Here is a 21,831-nt window from a genome sequence, read left to right on the forward strand (position 1 = left end):
ACCATAGCTCCTCTTTAGCAAAGAACACACAGTGCTTTGGTAGGCTTAAAGTGTGTTATTCTTTTTTTCATATTAAGCTATGTCAACTTTCCCCAGCTTTTGAAACAAATCCTCTTCAGAGCAATGAGGTCACATCCTATTTGTGCCCCTGCCTTGTATTCTTAAGGGCTTTCACATCTAAATGCATTTTTTGTGGCACTGATGATGTTCATTTGAATCTTTTCAGGACTCCACACCCTCACTCTTGCTATATTTTGTGAGTAGTTACTGGCAACACCTGTAAAACTGGACTCAAATCACACTGCAAATTTCATTTGAATCCAAGCTGAGCCAAGATGCTCGTGTTAACAAGGTGATAAAATGCCTGGGGGACACATCAGAGTCTTCATGGTCCTCAAGATACCTCCAGTTTCTCCACAGTCCTGGGGCTGCCAGGATGTAACATTCCCAGGCTACTGCGCTGCTCTTTCCATTCTGTGTTTAAAAAGAGAGCAGCAAACCCCGCTGCCTCAAGGGTCGAGCACTGAGCTTGGCAAAGCTATGAGGAGCTGCTGGCTGGAAGAAACAACACGAGCATCTCCCGAGACCTGCAAGAGCACCATGGCCATGCACAGGTATCTTCATTTCAGAGGACGACTTTGGTCTGCAGCAGCAGCATGTTGTTAAAGTCTTGAAAAGGCCTACCACGATCACTGCTTGTGTTGATGCTGTTTTGGGAGAGTGCTTATGGGATGGCCACTGTCTGTGCTTACATCTCATGTGTGTATTTTTCTCTTCAAACAGGTGTTTGGTCAGTACTGCATGTATTTTCTTTCACATTTTGCAGGAGCCTCTACGTGGAGACAAAAGCTGCTTTAGTGGTGCAGAAGCTCAGCTGGGATTCAGTAGCTCAGCTACAATTACACTGTTGATAATTACAGCTCAGTTGACATCAGTGTAATCCAAACACGAATAAGTTTTGCTGGGAGAGAGTAGATTGAAAAATCTTGTTTGTTCGTTTGTTTGGTTTTGAACAACAATGGACTTGAACTCTAAGGATGGGTAAAACAAGGCTTGGTACTTTTATGGCTCTCTGAAATTGCATTAAACTTCCCTGGAGTGAAAAAATTCTCAAGGTTTTTGTTGACAACTGCAAAGAGGCTGGGTTTTGTTTTGTTTTGTTTTGTTTTTTTCCTCCAGCTCATTCAGGCTCTTAGCTGGTGTGAACTGTTATGTGTAAATACATGAATATCTGCTTTGTCTCACTCAAGCTTGGCATTTATATTTTTTACCAAAGAATTTTTCATTCTACTTTAGAAACTGTACCGTTTCATAAAGGCAATTTGTTGTCGCAGTGCCTTGGAGCTCAGGAATGGTACAGGGAGTCTCTCATGCCATGGACCTTCTTTCACAGGGGCAACACAAGGTCTCTTATTATTCCTGCATTTTGTGCCGGGAGGAGGCCATGTCCTTTATTCATCTTCTCAATTCCTAACCCCTAAATCCCAGCATGCTCCTGAGCTGGCTTCAAAGCAGCTTTGTTCACATTTTTCATCTTCTAAGTATTCCTGAATTTAATAATAAAACTTTGCTTGAGCTGCTTGGGTGGGATCCAATGAAACTGTGCTGGCAGGGAGACACAGCATAAAGCTTGGGCCACATCAGTGCCTCACTGAAGTTGTACTGAGTTTAACTTACAGTTCCAAAAATTAAAAACCAGCAGTGCATTGGCTCACAGATGTGACATGCTGATTGTACTTCTATTCTTACCACGTTCTTGCAGTGACATACTTTACTGTGTTCCTTATGCGAACATTATCAAATAAAACATTGATTGATCATATTTTAAATATTGTCTTAGCTTGCTGATAGATTAATATGATTAAAAATTACGCCTTCTAGGAGTCAGACATCCCATTAATAATACAGCTGATCTCTAGTATGCTTTAATATACCATATTTTATTATAAGCTTGTTGGTTACATCTTGAAGCTGAACATCTGTGAATGGGATGAAAGATGCTGGGTCAGTCACTGTGGCAAATGAAGTCCAGACTAGTGTGCTCCTCAGCTGCCTGCCTATGGGTGTTAAACAGATAACTGGATGCAGTCTGCCAGCCTAGGTAAGCTCTAATTTGTGTGCTGAGGTCTCTAAGGGTCCACTGGTGTTGCTGCTCCATCTAGCACACAGAGCTATTAAGATAAGCACAAAGCTATCCAGCCCTACATATTTTGTATAATATTCTACAAGTACCATCTCTGTACAAATGTTGAAGTGTGTAGCTGGCCGTGAACACATTTATTGGTTTCATCATTTAATTACATTATTTTTAAGAAGTATGATGCTGTTTCATCTTGCATTATGCATATGACGTAGAGTAATGCTATTCTTTTGCTTAGTCTGCAATATCTTGTTGTGATTTTTAATCCTTACCAGCCCCTCCTAGGACTGAGCTGAAAAACCTCATACAGATATATATATATATATATATATAAAGATGAGTAAAAGGATCAGCTTTTCAACTAATTTGGCTTTCAGCAATCCAGGAATGAAACCTTTGAGAAAAAAAAAGAAATCACCATTCTACACCACTGTCATAGGCAAATGTTGCTCTTCCCAGAAGTTTCTCTTCTGAGAGCTCTGTCGTCAGTTCTGTTTGATGTGCCAGTGCCAACAGCCCATAGCTGTAAGCTTTTCTACGACAATAAATCTGCCCTTTTCTCTCTCAAACACCAGTCATGAACAGATACAGGCCCAAGACGTGTTTGCTTTGCACTTCAGGAACATGGATCACATCAGTCCTGCGTGTGGAAATATTTACTGTGCTCAGCATTATTCCAATGAAGGCAAGCTAGATGAACGAGGTGAGATATCAGAAGAAAAATGCAATTTGAATCATTAGTTGATATTTGACTATCCTGTGATATCTAGTGGTATCATGCATTTACTGACACCCTGTTATCTAGTGCCAGCTTCCCTGGGTTGGTGGGCCCTTTGTGTCAACTCTTACCACCGCACTACAAGGTACTAGATATGGTCTCAGGTGGATCCCTTGAAGACAGAAATCCTGGGAAGCTGCTTTAGTTAACCAAGAGAATCCTTCCAGCCCCACGTGTAGGTGAATTTTCTGTCATCTCCTGTAATGCTTGCTGGGATTTCATGAGATGCAGAGAAGCACTTGAAGATAAAATAAATTCAAGTGCATGCTTGAAAAAATTATTTATAAAAATGAAAGGACTTCTTTTTCTATGTGCTGCCACTTTGAATGACCCAGAATTATTTACACTGCAATATTGAAAATATCACTGTAATCTTAACTGGGGACTGTGTCTCCATCCTTTTCTTCATCTTCCATAATCGCCGTTTGCTTTTCTTCTGTAAGCAGCTTTGTGCCTTAAAAGCAAGGGGGGGGGGAGAGAGAGAGAGAAGTAATGGATTTAAAATGCCACTTCCTCATAATATATCAAGATACAAAGAATTTTTTCTGTCTGCTCTGATTTTTTTAATCCTAAAGTAGCTTTTCTAACATCTTGGGAGTTGCTCCTCATTTATTTTTGGGACATCCTTCTACTCATAAACTAGAATCGGACCACCACGTTTCCAGCTAAAATTAACAAGCACTCTTAAATTAGCATATTTCTGCTACATGTGAGAAGAGACACTGAAGATTCATCGGGTAACCTGTTTTTTAAAAGGCCTTGGGAAGCTGAAGGAGAAAAAAAAGAAACGATCTTGCAAGATGAAATAAATACTATCAACTAATGTTTGTCATCGAGTCAGTCTGTGTGAAAGTGTATGCATGCCTGCTTTCTCTATGTATATAACAGCACTAGTTTTGGCAAATACAGGTGCTGTAAGAGACAAAGAGAATACCCACGTCAAGCACCATCCCCACTGAAGCTACAGGATATCAATCAATTACAGAAGCAGCAGAATTAAGATTGATGTTAAAATCAGGTATGTTACTGAGGACTTAGTGCCAATGTTTAAATTACTGAGGTCAGAGATTTGGATATGCTTTGAAGGCAATTCAACCTGCAATATAAGCACAAAAATAAGGCTTCGTCACTATTGTGAAGGCACTGATGAAAAATGTAACATAAAACTGAAGGACAGTTTGATTTCACAGTTAAGAGCACAACATGGGGATTCTATAAACCAGATTCATCAAAAATACATATGCTGTGTATCCTTCCACATGGATTTCTTTCCTCCTAAGCTTTTCTTGATTTTATAGGCAGGTTATGGATCACCTTCCACAAATCTCTCACATATCTCCTTTCTTTCTTTCTCTCATACTTGACATGGTAAGACCTCAAGGCTTTTATGTGTTACAGTGATGTCCCAGTTACTGTAGCTGTTCTTGTTATTAGAGATTAAATTAATAAAGCAAAGAGGGGAGAAGGAGAATGCATTAGGAAATATTCTTGATCTCTATTTTAACACTTTGTGTTGTTTTTGCCTGTTTCCAGTAAAAAGCAAGAAGTAAGATATAGTTTATGGCCACCTTCCTTGGTGTAGAGGTCAACACAGTCTAAAAACAGGATGAGGGTAACCATTGAGTAGAAACCAACAAAACCTCTCCATAATTCAGACTCCTGGTGTTTGCTTTTAGTCTGCACTAACCAACTGAGCTGTTTGGTCAAACCAACTGGTTTTGCTTCTTTCTGCATTGAAAGCGTTCTGAACAGAGAAGGCTTTCAGCCTTCATGAGGTCTGAAAATAGAGCAATACCACACAGGAAGATTTTCTTCAACTTTGGAGTTCTTTCCAGAGGGGACGAATTAATGAAAATATTAGCCTATACTGCTCTTCATTTTAAGTTACTTGTTTCTTGTGAACCAGATGGTTTCACCAGGACCATGAGACAGACTGAAAGGTAAGCATGGATATTATTTTGAAACACAATGGACTTCATTTTTTAAAGCAGCAACCACTGTTATAGCAAATAATTACGCTATGTTACAGAGATGGATGTAAATGTTTCCCACCTGGACTGCTATTCATTATAGACAATTCAGACAAATGCAAACTTTTTTTTTCTATTTTCTTTCTTATTTTTTTTTCTTCTTAAAGTATTTGAACTGTGAAAGCACAAGTGCTCTTAAAATATGAGGTTGGAATGGATCATTTGATGAGAATTAACCTATCTTTAGGGTAAACTCAGGAATAAGAGATCAGGAATGTAGTATAAATGAAGCTGCCATGTGCTTGATGATCACATCCACTCTCACTCTTATTTGAATACCTCCAGGGAACCTGCTTTAGTAGGGGGGTTGGACTAGATAAATGCCAGGCGTCCTTCCCAACCCCTTCCTTCCCCTAAAATTCTCTGATTCTGTGAATTACAAAGTGTGTTGAATTCTTATGGCATGATTACATCTTTCTAGAGCAGATGCCAGAGACATCTGGGAGATAGCAGCCAACCAGAAGCCCTCAGCTCTCAGCTGGACCTGCAGCAACAGCATGCCAGATAGTTACCATGATCAATAGCAAGATGAGTCATCATTATCAGTGTGTAATGCTGCTGACTGATGAACTCCAAAGGTTCCAGGCTCAGGACTCAAAAACTAGAGGAGTACGTAGCCTTGAGTTGCAGGTTGCTAACTTTCTAGAACATGGATCACCAGCCATTTTTTCAAGAAAAACTACATGCACTTAAAATCAGACTTGTAGCATGAAACAGCGGAGTGGGATGTCTTAAATGAAATTATTTCTCTAACACTGGAAAAGGATTTTGAGGTGTTTGACACAATGCCTTTTATCACTTGTGGAGAGGGTGTGCTTAACAGAACACAGTTTGCAACTTCCAAGTTTTAAAGTGGAAGCAAAATGTGGGAATTTGGGAACATTTGTAAACCCGTCTTTCTCTGTTTACCATTAAAGTAAATCATTTTGCTTCCCAGTCTTTGTTTTCCAAGCTGTGCAAATTATGAAATGCAGCTCATCTCACATATCAGTTTTGAGGATTGGTAGGTTGTTCTGTTAATATCTGCCAAGAGACTTGATAAAATGAAGTAGCACAGAAATTAAGTGCAGTCATGTTTGCTTGAGATAACTTGCAACTACCTGCAATTTTTATCTAGGAACAGAAAGACTCACAGAGACATGAGAACTTCTATTAGGAAGCTCAGACATAGGCAAAAAATGTTGGCTTACACCAACCATTTGCCATGTACCACCTCAGATCTCTTCCTGGGATGTAAACCACCAAAATGATATCAGTTCCACTTGCCTGCCTACAGACCACTCCTTTAGCTGGGCTGGAGGATTTATTGGAGTGCTCCAGCCATATTCACTGCATAGAAAAAGGGCTGTTCTGCTTCTGCAGTATGCTGAGATTTTCATAGAGCAGATGAGTTAATATCCTAAAGACACCTTAACCAGTTTTGTAGGAGATAGGATAGAACAAAGAGTTTGAAACTTGTTTTACTAGTTATCTCTGATCTGATTAAGAAACATCAGGCAGCCACATTTCAGGAACCACACTCCTATATTTGCTGAAACACACGGGCCTGATGATCTCACAAATGCTTCAGTTAAATGAATACACTGGCAGATGAGGATGGCAATAAAGAAAGCTCCAGAGTGGAGAGCTGGCCTTGGATGGGATTTAAATCTCTTACTGTTGTGTATGAGGAAAGAAAGCCATTAGAACAGTGGTTGTGTTTAATCTTGTTGTCTGATCACTTCAGAAAGCCAAGGTGTTGACTGGTTGAAGGGGAGCCAATGAAGATCTCTGTTCCAGGCTCAGCAGTACATGCAGATCACAACATAATTTCTGCCACTTCACAAGGAGGTTGAAGCCAAAGTATGTTTAGAAGAAGGGGAGGATTTTTTGATGCCTGGGCTTAGACAATTAGGTTGTCTCAGGCACTGATTTCTCACTACTACAGACAACAGGGAGATACGGGTTTCTTCAGACAACAATGCAGACATCCTCATTCAGCAGCCACCTTTCTATAACTCCATTTCCTAATTGTACCGGATGTTTGCAAGGTGTAAAACCAGTTCTACTTCACATGTGGATCATGTTATCCAGCAGATACATTATTTTTGTCACTCCCTATGTCCAGTTTGGCTTGCTTTATTTGCAAGGGTCTGTGGTCACCCAAGAGAGAAAAAGAAAGTACTAGAGCACTTGTCACCAACTGGCCAAAGCCAAGAGGGAAAACAGCTGCCCTTTCAATGCATGTTCATGACAAAGCTATTTGTGTGGACAGCTGCTTAAAAAGATAATTAATGTTACTGTTACAACAAATGACTGAGTGGAGTTTTTCATGTTGCTTATGATACAACTGAAAGAGGGATGCTTGGGAGGGACAAAAATGGGAGATGTAAGAAATTGGAACAACTCAGTCACGGTTCACAAAGGATACGTGTGGCACAGAGTGTGCTGCAATGGCAGGACCAGGAGAATGGGGACAGAAGGACAGAAAGGTCCTTCTATATTTATTTAGCACACATAGCTATGCTAGGGCTTCTCAGGTCTCCAAGTCTATAATTCAGATGCTATTTTGCACCGCCATTCCACAAAAGCTCAGCTTGTTTATTCTCTGTCTGCTACCTGATGGGATAACCCTGAAAGTAAACAAGCAGTAAATACTGGACCAGCCCTCAGCCACAATGAGTCACTTATTCACAACAAGACATGAAGTTGCCACCAGTGACTTTCAACCAGCAGAACTGTGTATGTTGATTTATCTTGAAGAAAAAAATGTACATCCTAAGAGCAAAGACAGAATCAGATTCACACAGGCTGTTTCTCCCTGGAGGGGAGCAGAAGTTTGCCAGAGGGAGTCAACCATTAGGAAACAGACACATAGAGCAGGATCTGGAAGGAAAAGTCTGCAGAGAAGGGAAGCATCTGGAAGGCTGCTTTGAATTCATGCTGAGTGCTGGACAGTATATTGGATAGTGTATTCCCCAGTAGACAAGGAGGTGAAATTGGAAGTGTCATTGAAAACCTTAAAAAATGAATTATTTTTTTTGTCATTCCCCTGTGGCAAACGAACACACTTTGAAATTTGCCACACTTTTTGAAAGCTACTGCATTTTTCCTCTTTTTATTGTGTTCTTCCCTTTTGCATTTTGGCAACGAAAACGTATTGACTTCTCTTTCTATAAAAATTTTTAAAGAGGAAGTCTTCATAGGAGGCAAAAGGGGAAGATGATTAAAATGATTCTTATTTCTCCCTTAAATGCCTACTTGAGTTAATTACTGCTAGGCTACAAATAAGAAATAAGAAGTGACTAGATGCTAACCATAGTATTGTTGAGATGTGTCAAGGAAGCAATTTATCCTTGCTGCATCCCCTTAGCTAGCAATTACTTTCAAACCAAAACAAGAATCAATCATTTCAGCATTATCCCAGTAAAAACATTTCACTTTTTGTTTCTATCAAACATTTTTCACTTTTAGATTCTCCACTGCATAGATCCTGAAGTCCAAAGGACACGCAGCATTTTGGAAGGTGCTAAAATGGCTGAAGGCGATTTGTTTTGAACTGACCAAAATAATCCCTCAACACTCTTCCAAAGTCCACAGAAAGAGCAGGCCACATGTATAAAGCGTGAGACATTTATTACAAATTATTTGATAAACTTCGCCTCCAGTTCTGTTTCTGAATTGCTCTCTTAAAGACTGATTTTTTTTCCTAATTATTTGTCCCTTGAAATTTCAGGTAATTTGCTTGGTAATTTCTTTGAGCGATTATATAAGTAGCTAATTATCAGTGCTCTATATTAAATATGTCAAAGTGGAGCATTTGCAGTTGGGCTCAGAAGTTTTATGACAGATTTTTTGCAACTTCCCCCAGTAAATGATTGGACCATTGACTCACTTGCAGCATGCTGCTTTAATGATGCAAGCCACTCAAGTGCTTGAGTTCAATGAGCCAGGAGCTAGTATTTGCCATGCTTGCTGCTGATTGTGATCCTGCAAACTGAGTCATATTCCTTTGTTCTAAGGAGCCCCATAATGATTAATGTAAGATGGTTAAATGGAAAAAAAAATTATTGCATGTTTGAATCAGTCGTAAAGGATCAGATCTCTCCTATGAAGAAGGGTTGAGGGAACTGGGCTGGTTTAACTTAGAAAAGAGAAGACTCAAGGAAGACCTTGGGGAAACTTGTGGCCTTCCAGTACTTGAAGGGAGCAGATAAACAGGAGGGGGAATGGCTGTTTATGAGGGTAGATGGTGATAGGACAAGGGGGAATGGTTTTAAACTGAGACAGGGGAGGTTTAGGTTGGATATTAGGAGGAAGTTTTTCACCCAGAGGTTGGTGAGGCACTGGAACAGGTTGCCCAAGGAGGCTGTGGATGCCCCATCCCTGCAGGCATTCAAGGCCAGGCTGGATGTGGCTCTGGGCAGCCTGGGCTGCTGGTTGGTGACCTGCACACAGCAGGGGGTTGGAACTGGGTGAGCACTGTGGTCTTTTTCAACCCACGCCATTTCATGATTCTATGATGCTATGATTCTGTGATTCTAGATTTACAAGGAAAGCAGATGTCTACAAACAAAAGCACTTATTGTGACTGTTGAAGCCATTTACACACCTTGTATTTTTTATCTGTGCAGAAAATTCCATGAGTACCTAAAACTCAGGGGCTTGATGTACTCAGCTGTTGCTTAGTCACTCAGGGCCAAAATAGCTGTCTCAGGATCTCTTCAGCTAGCTAGTATATCTCACTGTTGCAGTAGTGCCAACCCACAGCAGACCTTGTTTCATACAAGAGTTTCCTGAGGGAACCAAAGTTTTCAAGTTTTAGCACTTGTTTTGAAACTGAGGCTAGTTTGTTTGCTTTTTTTCTTCATTTGTTCATTCATTCATTCTTTTGCTCCATCCTGTGGTTAAGAAACAGCTGGTGCATAGCATACAAACGTGCATGTTTCTTGCACCCATGGTTAGTAGCAGTAATTAACGCTTCCAAAGTGCTTTACATATTGAGAGACCTTCAGAAACATTGATGCACTGAGGCTTCTCTGTGATAGAAAAACATGGGAAACTCAACAAACAAAGGGTCTTCGGGCCAAAACATGGATGGCTGAATCCATATGCTCATTGAACAAATTAGCTGCTGCACTGCGTATTGTGCCAGAAGCACAGAACTGTCTTTAAGGTGCAGTTAACTACATGTTCACAGCTTGGTTTCCTCAGTGTAGATTCAAATTAACAGGGAGTTCATCAGAACAGCTTTGCTCCAGGATATTTGAGGCAATGTGAGTAACATGACCTTAAAATTTGTGTGTGCTCTACTTTGAAAAGGAGGATTGGTTGGATTTTCACAAAAAACAAGATAGCCTTTACATGAGATACTCAAGTGATATCAGGTCTCCTCTCACTCCCCCTTCAGGTCTACCTAGCATGAGTAGTGGGTACAGAAAAGTCTTTCAATGAACCACCACACAAAATATTGGGTATTTTGACCATATAGGTCCAGTTCAGCAAACACTGCTGAATACACTGGGCAGAACAATTTCCATCCAGCCATGAAGCAACTTCAGCTAAGTTTCTTACCTATTATCAAAGGAGGGATGTGTATTGCAGGTGTATCTTTTCTCCTGGGCTTTTTCTGCTCCAGTTCGGTGATCTGAGAGCCCTGACTCACTCTCTCTCTCTGTGGCTTCTCTGAGATACCATACCTTTTCAGCAGATTATCAGAAAAGTCTGAAAGTATGCCTGCAGGCAAGAATTAAAGAAAATGTCACTTCAGATTTGTTTACACTGAAGAAATCTGCACCTGTATGGCTTTCCCAATGACTACTAATACTACTATGCACTTTCCCAATGAGTGCATAATCTGCTCAGCATCGTGTACATTCTTTTCTGGCTTTGCAACAGTGCACATTTCCCTCAAGTCAATTACATCCTATAGAGTATATACAGCAGTGGTCTGAGGCTAGTTGGTTTCTGGCTCTATGCCATGGGCCAAACTGTAGCCCATCAATAATCGTGGTGAAGATGAGTGGGATCTTCTATTTCCAGAAACTCAGATGTATTATCAAAGCGGTTTAATCGTATGGATGTTTAATCTTCTTCTCATGGGCTATATGGCTACTCAGAAATTGCCTATTTAAGCTAGTGAAATGCTATAATTCTTCATACTTGGGGTACAAAATGCAGCTTTCCAGATCTGAGCCATTTCATAAGAGAGAACTACTGAAAGGCAGATACACGTGAAAGCTGAAGAGCCAGGGGCAAGGAGTTACAAATACTGAAACACCCCAATGCTTGCTTTTCACTCTGTAAGTGTGAACTGTTGGAGGCACACAGGAGACCACACAGATGGTTAGTGGTTAACTCCTATGTGTGTAGCATGAGAAGAAGTCAGTGCACTTGATACAAGAGCACAACTCAGTCCCCAGGGAGCATACAAGGAGTGTTTGTTAGCAGAGGAACGAGATAATCATTCATTCCTCCTGCTGATCTTGAAAAACCACTTGGTTTCAGGGCCACTCTGCTCCACACTCTTCCTTTCCCCAGGCTGGTGGCATTCAGCTCTTGACCTGCAGAGGTATGTCAATGTACAGCAGCACAGGGCATCACACAAGGAGTTCCTTTGACACTGCGGTGCTTTCTGGCTTTTCTAAACACCGAGCCCTTACCAGAATCCCTGCATGCACAGGCACTCCGTGCTTTCCAGGAAGAGCAGGCCGCGTGCCTCTCCAGCTTCCTCCCACAGGTCCTCCCTGGGCAGGAGGAGCTTCAGAGCACAAGCTGGATCCTCCCCATTTCACTGCCTTCCTGGGAGCACGTGGCGTGAAGCTGTGTTCCCGTCTGCTTCCACAGCGATGTAAGTATGTCTGTGGAGCTTTGCCCAGCTTCAGCCCACTCTTGCATAGTGAGATTTCAAAGCGATGTACCGCTTACCTGTTAGGGGTGGTGGGGTGTGTATAGCTGGTGTGTCTTTTCTCCTTGGCTTTTTTTGCTCCTGTTCAGTGTTTTGGGAAGGCTGGATAGTTTTACCTTTTCTTGGTTTCTTCTTGAGATCACAGCTCTTAATCAGCTGTTCTGAAAGATCTTCTGCAGAAAAAAAAGAAAAAAAGAAAAGAGAGAGTGAAGCAGAGGGGAAATAATAAAACAGATGGTGAAAAGAAAAGCTTGAATAATGCGGCTTTCATCCAAGAAGACTGAAGTGACTGTGGAGAAAGAAATCCTAAATAGGAAGTCAGACAAGAGGCCTCTGTGCCGTACTGCGCGTACGGACCACTGAGTGCCTGGCGGGCCTTCTACCTTGTAGGTGGCCGGCGTAAAGCGGCGGTGAAGCTGTGGGCCGCGGCGCGCTGCGTGGCTGAGGAAAGCAGCGCCGTCGTTTTCCCGCTCAGCCCGCAGTGTGGGGCTGTTTCTACCACAGTGACAGGGCGCTTTTGTGAGGGAGAGCTTTACCTGTGTGAGGTCAGTCGGAGGTACTAGCGAACAAAGCCGGCATATTGTTCCCTTCAGGAGCTGGCTTTGTTTCCGGAGCCCCGGGGCTGTCGGTATTCACTTTTGATTTACATAACATTACACTGATTTTTGGTTTTCTCTTAAAATGAGGCTTGACTTAAGTGACTCAGATGGTGGGCGTGATTTTTCTGCAAGGATCTGCATTCCTGGGTGCTCGTGCGAGCTGAAAAAGTTAAGTCTAGCCTGTCATTAGCATCGTCATGCAAACCAAAGCTTTGATTTCTCAGATGTTTCTTGCTTGGCTTCAGCAGTCTCCCAGCCCTGTGGACAATCTCCTGATTAACCATCCTGGAAGACACAGATCATTTTTTTCAGCCCTCTAAGGCTTCCTGAATGGTATTAATGAACTCGTTTAACCTCCTCCTGCCTCTGTTTCCCATCTGTGGACAGGAACTAGTTCTGTATTTACTTAAATGAAAAATGTTGTGGAGCAATTGTGTTGAGTACGCCAGCAATTGCAGAAGTGGTGCCTTTGGCTAGAAGTGTTGTGGCAGAGAGACAGGGCAAGGATACCTTCCATGCAGGGGAGAACAAGAAAGTTTATAAAATTTGCTGGCCTAACACTTTTTTTTGGTCAAACACCTGAAATTGTATTGTTTTCTTATTGTTATTGCAAAGCTAAAAAGTGAGCAAATGTTTTTTGGTTTCTGGGCTTCTGTATCTTTATGATTTTACCAGGCTACTCTGAAGCAATAGCACTTGAAACTGAGGCGAAGATCATGAATATACAAAATGCACATCTATCAAGTGTGAAGTCTGGTACATAGGTGTATGGTGGAGCAAAAAAATCTCTGGTACTGTCAGTGCAAAAGTTAACGTACGAAATAGGTTCAGAGAGGAAACAATTGAAAACAAAGAAGAAAAAAGTGCTCAGCCCACTCCGTTAGAGAAAAAGGCAGGTATTTAGAATCTGTTACTTAAATAGCATGTAGAATGCCTATTCAGGAAAGATCCAGTTATATGGCTTCAGTTTATTGTTGTACAAATGAAGAAAGTGCTCAATTTTTTTTCTACCACAGAAAAGAACAATGGCTTTTTCATTTTTCCTCATTAATGAACTTTGTTCTAGAGCTTCAGCTAATATTTATATGCAAGAAAGAAAACCACTCTTTGCCTTTCCATCTGGCATCAGAAATGTCAGCAGAAGGTGTAATCTATCGGGTTTCACGAGGGCTCGGTTGTACTGCTGGAGGGGAAAAACAGCAACTGGACAGGGCCTAATGATGTGTAGAAACACCTCTCCAATTTCTGCAGTGACATCATCTAATAACACTTACCTAAATGGTTGCAGTGTGAATCTCGCTTGTCCAGTCTGTCTTCTGGGATATCAAGTGGCTGAACACATTCTGTTGACATCATTGAAATGGGTTTTTTCTCCCCCTTGAAACTACAGCACCAAAAAAAAAAAAAAAAAAAAGGGAGAATGAAAAGCAGCAGCATGACATAAAACAGACATGTTGGTGTTATGTATCCACTTGCAAGCCAGACTGAGGGAAGCTCTTGTCTTCCAGCTGCTTTCTGTCATACAGTCTGCTGACCTGATTTTGCCCAAGCGTGCTAAGAGATGCTTATGTTCACAGTCTTTGTTACATGTGTGATCCCATTTTTCCGCCTACATTGGTTATGAAAATATGTTGGCTCTGCAGAAGAATATGGACCTTAATCATCCAGAAAGTGCTATCACATACAGGAAATAAGTGCTAGGAAATAGAATATTTTCTGATTTTGTTCTGCATCATGTTCTCAACTGTAAACTAATTGTCATAATTGGTGTTTACTATGCAATCTAACTGTAATTATGAATGATGAAGAGATAATTCTTGTAATTCCATTTATGGATACCCCCAAAGACCCAGATGTGAGAGCTGACTCTGGAAGACGGCCAGTGTCCGCAGGCTGTGGAGCCAGCATTAGGAATGCATCCGTGTGGCCTTGGTAGGAGCACTAGGACCCATGTCATAAGGTTGCTTAAGTGCCCGTGGTCTATAGAACTCTTTGGATTGCTATTTTGTTCTTCAAGGCTTTTTATCCCCTCTTATGTATAAGTGTAGAAGGCCCTGGTGTCCAACTTCCTACCTGAGAATCCCCAGCATTCCCCAAAGGTTTGAAGCTTTGATGCTTTGAAGTTACCAGATGTGGTAGTTTCCTGATCACAACCTCTGTTCTCTGTTTTGGGGGAATAAGAGCACACTGGCCTCCTTGTAGGGAACAGGAAAACGGTGAAGGCAGAGAATCAGCAGGAGACTGCGTCAACAGTAGAAGAAGTGGGAAAAAAATGGAGGAAAGTAGATGGAGGTGAAGAAGAAAAGATAAATAACAGCGAAAGGTGAAAGAAAATGCAATCAAGAAAAACAGGAAGGAGGAGGACAGGATGAGAGAACAGGAGACTGCACTGTGTGAGTATATTTTGATCTTGCTGCAGGCCAAGAAATTACCTATAATACTTCTCTGAAAATTGCAGCTGTTTGTTAGCAAGAAATGAACATTAGGTCAGTTAACCTCATTTCTATGACTAAAACTTGCATCTATATTAAGAACAATTAAACCTCAAGCAAAATCTAGTAACGTAAATATTTGCCAAACAAAATATGGAAGGTCGCAATCATACCATGCAATGAGCTAGTCCTTCAGGGAATGGAAAAACATGTCCTAAACTGCAGTGACTTCAAAGTAAATGCAGCAATATTAAATTACAGTAATAAATGTCAGCAACATTGACTCATAATGTACTTAGGGAATTAACTACCATACCCATCAGTGTTTAAAATTCACAGAAATTTGTAAAATTCGATGCATTCGTAAATACCCCACTGAATAAAGCCTGGACGAGGGGTTTGACCACAGAAGATCTGATCCAGTCCTGCATCAGGTCTGTACTGTGGGGTTGTACCACCTGGAAACTTTGTTGGCCTTTAACAAAAATAAATAACAGCTTTCACTTAGGAAGACACTTCATAAAGAAATCTTTGAATGCATCTTAGCATGGTATGGTTGCTCTATTTGTTGACTGTAAAAATAATCTGTAGCTAAGGCTTAAGACATAACAGACAACGTTTCATTTAAAACATAAACACGTATTAGCTGGCCATAGGAAAGGTCACACTGCACTTTGTGATTTGATGGAGAAACTGTTTATTTCTTCAGTGCCATTTGATTCTATGGGATTTGATTAAGTTATGCTGGCTGTTAGCTAAATATTATGACTGTGCTGGTAATGTTCTTTCCAGAAGGTTGTCCTATTTAGAAAGTTTTCAGTAAAAGTAAGGATAACATTTCAGATTGTGGACTTTTTATAACAGGTCTTGGGTGAAGAAATGTGGAGATACATAGTAAAATCTACTTGTAAGATTAGTAATAACTTACACTGGCTAGCCATACCTTATAAAATCTAATTAACTTTGATTTGATTTCTCTAAGTTGTTTCATTGTTTCACCTCAGGAAAATCAAGTTTGTAAAGAGACTTCGTCTGGGATTGTTATATGTAAGTATAAGACTTCCTTGTTAATTTTTTCTTAATTTAATAGTTAGAAAAATAACGTTTTAAAACAAATCTTTTAGATCTGTCTTTGTATTTTCACAGATGACAAGCCTACAGCAACTGTAGTGCTTTAAAACACGCCTTTCAGGCTAACTTCTGACCCCTTTTGTTTTGAAGTTTGCCCCACAGAAAACTTTGCCTTGCTCACAAATATGCTTCCACACTGCACATTGTTAAAAAAGAACACAAAAAGAAGGACCAGAATGCATGGTGAGATTTGGTGTCTTGGATCTATATATGTTGCATACAATGTGTGAATTGTTGAGTGATGCCATTTCCTGCTGCTGTGCATTACACAAAGGCCTTTCATTCAAAAAAAGGAGGTGATGTATGTGAGGATTGTAATGGTGCTTTCCCAAGCCACTAAAATCAATTGCAGACACTGAAGAAACAGATTCCCCTGTAATGTTTCATGTGGAAGGAAGGCTTCTACAGTGACTGCATGAAGTCATTAGTATGCCTTTACAAATGGAAGCACATTCTCGGATCTTAGTGTGTTAAGTGCAACTCCTTTCCTACCAGCCTTCATGCTAACAGTCTGCTGCAGTCAGTCACCTTTGTAGGTAATGCCTGCCATTTGCATGGAGCACTGTGATTTTTTTTCTTGCACTCGGTTGTATGTCTCAACATAATGAGCCACATTCATCCTTGGTGCAGCTTTAATGCTTGCAGTGAAGCTCTAAATCACACTCAGCAGGAGACACTGTCTAAAATGGATATAGATTTTTCCATATGAGTTAGAATTCAATAGTCACTTAGCCTGAGACTACCTTCTGTACAGCACAGCCAGGCTATAACACCACCCTGCAGAGCATTGTGCTCTCAAAGGAGTCACCTCTAGCCTCTTACTTTTGGGAAACGACAGAGCAGAAATGCCTTAAATGCAAGGCTGAGAAAGAGTGCTGTGTTTTTCCTGTGTAACTTTTTTCCTTGTAAAAGCATTTGGCAATAAACAGGGTGGGCTCAACTTACAGAAAAGAGCAAGGAATAACAAGGCGAGCTGAAAAGCGTTGATATGACTGATATGACTGACAGGACTCCAACATGCACTCTTGTAAGTGATGAAGATTCACATGGAAAATGGCTGAAATTTTCTTTTCCTAATTTGCACCTTTGTTATTAAGTAGCTTACAGCAAACACTCTGAATTTATTAATTAATATACTCTTTCAGAAGTCTTTGTAGAGTGCCCTGGTATGGCTACACAAAGGAGCTCCTATTACTCACTAGCATAGTTTTAAAGCATACGTACACACACATACATGCAAATTATAGGATTCCTTTCTTTCCCTAAATTATGGGGCTTCATCAAACAGTCCACCAATGCATTTAATTCTAGGATTCCATTAAATATAAATATTTTGCCTAGAGATGGACAAAGAGACCAGGGTTCTTGGTTGTTTTTTTTTTTACTATTTTGGTGTTTAGTTGGTTTGATGTATGAACAATTTATCTCAAGTGATCAGGCTGGAGCTTAATGAGAACTCAGCAAAGATAGACTAACAGAGTTCTACCAAAACAATTTAAATCTCTTTTGGTCCTTTGATCACGTGACATTCAAGCCACCTTGAAATGAAATCTCATGAGAAAAGTCTCCCTTATAAGACAGTAAACAAAAGCTGTGAGAATAAATCTGAAGAGCTGGACTTTTCTCATTTGATCCTGACCTTGGTACAGAAGTGGCTTTGCTTAGACTAAAGTTGTTCTGCATTGCTTGCCTGCTCCTAGTTATCTGAAGTGCATGCCAGGCTGCATGGAAATTATAAACATGTTGATTTGGATCTAAACTCAAGATACAATACTGTTCTCAAAGAAATCATCGGTAGATGACTGTAATCACCCATAAAATGGAGAGTTTTCTGACCTGCAGTTCTTACTTAAGTTTACAGGGGCTGACTGGCCATAGATATCAGGACTCTTCACCATCAAGGACATCACTTGCTATGCATACAAGTAATTACCTTTTATTATTTTCCATAGAATTTGTGCACTGGCCCTTTGTAAAGTCTCCACAAACTCTGCTTCTGAGGACTTCAGTAGACCATCTACTGCTGTCTGTAAGTATGCAGATTTTTAATATTCATTTATTATTTGGTCAGAAGAGTGTTTTGTTTCCACAACTGGCAAAAACCTCCAAGAAAAAGCATGCACTAGTTTGCAGGCCACGCCTCATCATTAAAGACACCCTTGTCATGTTGACTTGGATACTACCTAAATGAAAGTACTCTTAAGGGCATTCTTTTGTTAGTTGGCAGTTGGCAATCTGATCTGAATGTAATTGGTATTTGTTTTGATATGTGGATGATAATGTTCCTAAGCCTGTATGACACGAGGTACCTGTCTCTTCCTGGACCCAGAGCACATTTCTGCCATGAGCAACATGGTACAGCTCTTGTGGCAGCCAGACCTGTATGCCAAATGTGAGCGAAAATGTGAGGCTGTGTACTCCTGTCAGAAGGGTGAGGGAAGTAGTGGTTCACTCCTCGTTTTTCTTTTAATGGCATTTGTTGTGAGAGAAGTGAAAAGCCAGAACAGAGTTCCTGGGCTGCCTGGGGTGAATTAGCCCCTTGCCTTGGCTTCAGAGGCCAGAGTGCTACTAGAAGAAGCTGCTCAGCAGCAAAAGTGTAGACAGTGGGGGCCCTGGGGTGAGATGGCAAGCATGCATGCTTGTCTGCAACCCTGCGTGGGCCTGGCCTTGCTAGCACCCAACAGTTGGAAATGGGAACAAGTGGGACTATTTCACAGTGTGAGGTACGAGCCAGAAGCTGGACTGCAGCAATTAATGCTCTGAGATCTGTTCTTTGCTACACTGCCCAAACAGCTGCTCAGGCATTGGAGTTTCCCTCTGAGTCCAGAGTATCTCTTCCCTTCCTGCACACCCTTATGCTCTCCAGACAGGTTTTGAATCTTTTTTTTTCCATTCCTTTGCCCTTCTCAGTCTGGTTTCAGTGTACCCATGAGCAAGGAGGGATGGTCAAGCTCCCAACACCCTCGCCAGTTCTTTTCTTTCAGTAAACCTAAGTAGGAGGGAAAAAAAGACTTGTCTGTGCTTCTGTTGCATGTACTCTGTAGGCTCCTACAGTAGGCACCTTATCACTGACAAGTATGTAAAGGGAGACTGAGATACCCTTATCTGGTCTAGGCATCTTGCACCCACCTTCCAGTCACAGAGCTCATCTGAAGCAGCTCAAGGGGCACAGGGAACAGCGCTGTGCCTGTGTGTGTTGGGCTCCTCCAGCTGGTGCTCAGCAGAAAGCCTTGGCTTCTCTGCAGGCTTCTCTATCTGCACCCATTCTCTGGTCCTCTACAACTACTTCCCAGGCACATCTTGTAAACAAGACAAGGCAACTCATCTACTGCTGTTGGAAAAGAAAATAGATGCCCTAAAAATAGAAAGTCTGGGTGTTCTTGCCTCGAGCTCCAAACTTTCTGTTACAAGTTTTGCTATATTTTTAACGTTATCCTATTGAGGCAATGTCTTCCTGGGCATGGAGAACAGCTTTATGCTACTTCTCCTTCAATTATTTGAGTGCTAGGCTGCTCTCTCCAGACATTCTTGTTAGATTAGTTTGATGTTTGTTTTCTGAAACATGCTTAAAACTTCTTAGGAAAAATTTGTTGTTTGAAAGCCTGATGCTGGAGTATCCCTCTACTGAAACCTTTGCTATTAATAATTGCACGAATGCAGAGATCCCTTATACTGTCTGGAAGCTGGTTTTTGTGCACTTCTAGGGGCTCTAGTTCAAAATCAACCTGAAGACTGACTCCCACTACCTCCCATAAACTTGTAGAAAACCAATCCCAACGGTTAAACTTTGAAAACATACAAGCTACTTTTGCATAAGTTCTTGCTGCAAAGTTTTTCTCTTTTGAGAAAGTAATTAATGAAAAACTTCCTTAATTATTTCCTCATGGTGCAAACCAGCCCTCACACGTGCCAACGCTTTACAGTGGCATAGGGAGTCGCAGTACCAGCTCCTTGAAGTGTCCACCCCAGTGTAGAAGTTAATTGAAGCTGTTTTCTCTCATGTCTTTCTTTCCCAAGAATCCATCCCCTACGTTTCAACCCCAATATGGCATCACCCCGTATGGGAGCATCCCCAGCCAGCTTCCCATGGGATGGGGGTGGGTGACATGAGATTTGCCTTGCTGGAGGAGAGAGAAGAAAAAAAGAACAGAGCAAAGCAAGAGGTGACAGAGACAGGAGGGAGGCTGCAGTACTCACGGAGCGGTGGCAGACAGGTTGCGATTCAGCGTTGGGTTGTCTGGACTTCCAACGTCCCGAGCTGGGTTCCGCGAGCACTGCTACTTATCGAGGGAGCAGTGGGAGCAGTTGCTATGGCAATGTTGGGATCAGGAGTCCTCTGGGAGGCTGGGACTCGGCATCCCCGCTCCTCTGCACCCGGTGGGTTTTGGTGGGGGATGCCGGCAGCGCCTCAAGGAGAAGGCATCTCTCTGGTCAGACGCTCAGGGCACGGGGAGGGATGTGGAGGATTCGGAGTGCAGTGAAGGGAGTCAAAAGGCGAGCTGCAGCCACTGTGTTGAGAGGCGCAAGGGGAATGGCAAGGGGAGGGAACGAGGCTGCTGCCGTTTGGGACCCAGGGGAGAGCCGAGGATAAAAGTGGAGCAAGCAGACAGGGCACGTGTCTGGGAACAGAACCAGGAGCACGGAAAGTGACGGGCACACTGAGGTTCAGTGGTGACTGCAGTGTTTGTGTGTGCATCTGGCCACAACTAGTTACACAAGCAGGGCATTTATGGGGCCAGGCAGGGATTCTTCTGCGGCTGCCAGCTGTTTGCCAGTGGAGACTACTCTCCCCTGTTTAGCCCACTGCATTGGATGAAGCTGTTATTCCAACTGAGGGAAAAATATACAAACATGCTTGACGTTAGAAAAGCTCTGAGAGAAACACTCAGTGGTGGGATTGTGAACCGCTCCACTCCTGGTATGCATTTGCAACAAAAATGCCTTTTTCTATCCCCTTTCATTAAAATATCCTTTAGCACCACGATTGCTCACAGACCCGTTATCTTCACATTTTTTCCCCCAGTCAGTAACTGCAGTTCAGCTGCCAGAACATGCATTGCATGCTTTGAATGAGTTGGGGTTTCTTTCATAAATAATATATTGCACAGATGGCCCAAAGGGGCAAAGTGCTAATTCCCATATCTGAAATTGTGCAGCACCCTCAGGTCCTGTATGCTTCAGACATATGGCACAGACCAAACTCTCAAAGCATCATGTGAAAGCACTGCACGCTTTTTCTGCTGATGTCTGGGAGAGACGAGCACATTTGTTACTTTGCAGGGTATAATTTGTGTGTTAGGTGGCTCAGAGATTCGTTTTTAAAAGCAGGCTCATAAAGGCTTAAATCATTTCTGATAGATGGAGTATGGATTCAAGTACAGTCGGAAATTTTTTGCAAGATTGAAATGTCTAACTAAAAAGAATTAAAAAGAACCCAAGCAATTTCCAAACCACAGAAACGCAAAACTAAAAACTGTGTTTTTTCCATTAACTTTGATTTAGCTTTCAACATTGCCTCTTGCAATCAGACTAGCCTCTTGCAGTCAGTTTTACATAAATAACTCTTTATTTTCACATTGAAATGCCTTTTACTTAGGCATATAAGTTATTTCTGTATTTTTGTATGAATTCTGCAAAATTAGGTGACTGCTGAAAAATGGGCTCATGAAACACAAAGGAAAATCCCTCAAATCTGCAGTGTGATTTGAAGCTCAGCTCGAGCATGCCTTTTGCATTTTGTTTTTCCTGTCTGAAACAGTCAGTCAGTCATTGACAGCTCTGCAAAAATTCCCTGAGGATGAGAAAAACGTTTCCTGTCCTTGTCCCCAGATCCCA

At 41.6% G+C, this 21,831-nt stretch overlaps 1 protein-coding gene and 2 long non-coding RNA genes across 3 annotated transcripts in view; 1 reads left to right on the forward strand and 2 right to left on the reverse strand.

The window, feature by feature from the left end:
* The window catches only part of LOC128085407 (uncharacterized), a 117,261-nt gene that overhangs the window by 69,735 nt on the left and 25,695 nt on the right, over positions 1–21,831 (reverse strand). The window lies entirely within an intron of this gene.
* PPP1R17 (protein phosphatase 1 regulatory subunit 17) lies at positions 438–20,530 on the reverse strand. Its single transcript, XM_052692673.1, has 5 exons — positions 20,194–20,530; positions 13,708–13,817; positions 11,855–12,007; positions 10,502–10,663; positions 438–3,372 (listed from the first exon to the last, which is right to left on the reverse strand). The coding sequence occupies exons 2-5, from the start codon at positions 13,787–13,789 to the stop codon at positions 3,293–3,295; spliced, it is 477 nt and encodes a 158-aa protein (XP_052548633.1). The 5' UTR covers positions 13,790–13,817; positions 20,194–20,530; the 3' UTR covers positions 438–3,292.
* Positions 14,602–18,025, forward strand: LOC128085409 (uncharacterized). The gene is made up of 3 exons (XR_008208950.1): positions 14,602–14,826; positions 15,870–15,912; positions 17,949–18,025. It is a non-coding gene; the product is annotated as an uncharacterized LOC128085409 (long non-coding RNA).

This window comes from Tympanuchus pallidicinctus, unplaced genomic scaffold (assembly GCF_026119805.1).
Source record: "Tympanuchus pallidicinctus isolate F22 unplaced genomic scaffold, pur_lepc_1.0 scaffold3, whole genome shotgun sequence".
NCBI lineage: Eukaryota > Metazoa > Chordata > Aves > Galliformes > Phasianidae > Tympanuchus > Tympanuchus pallidicinctus.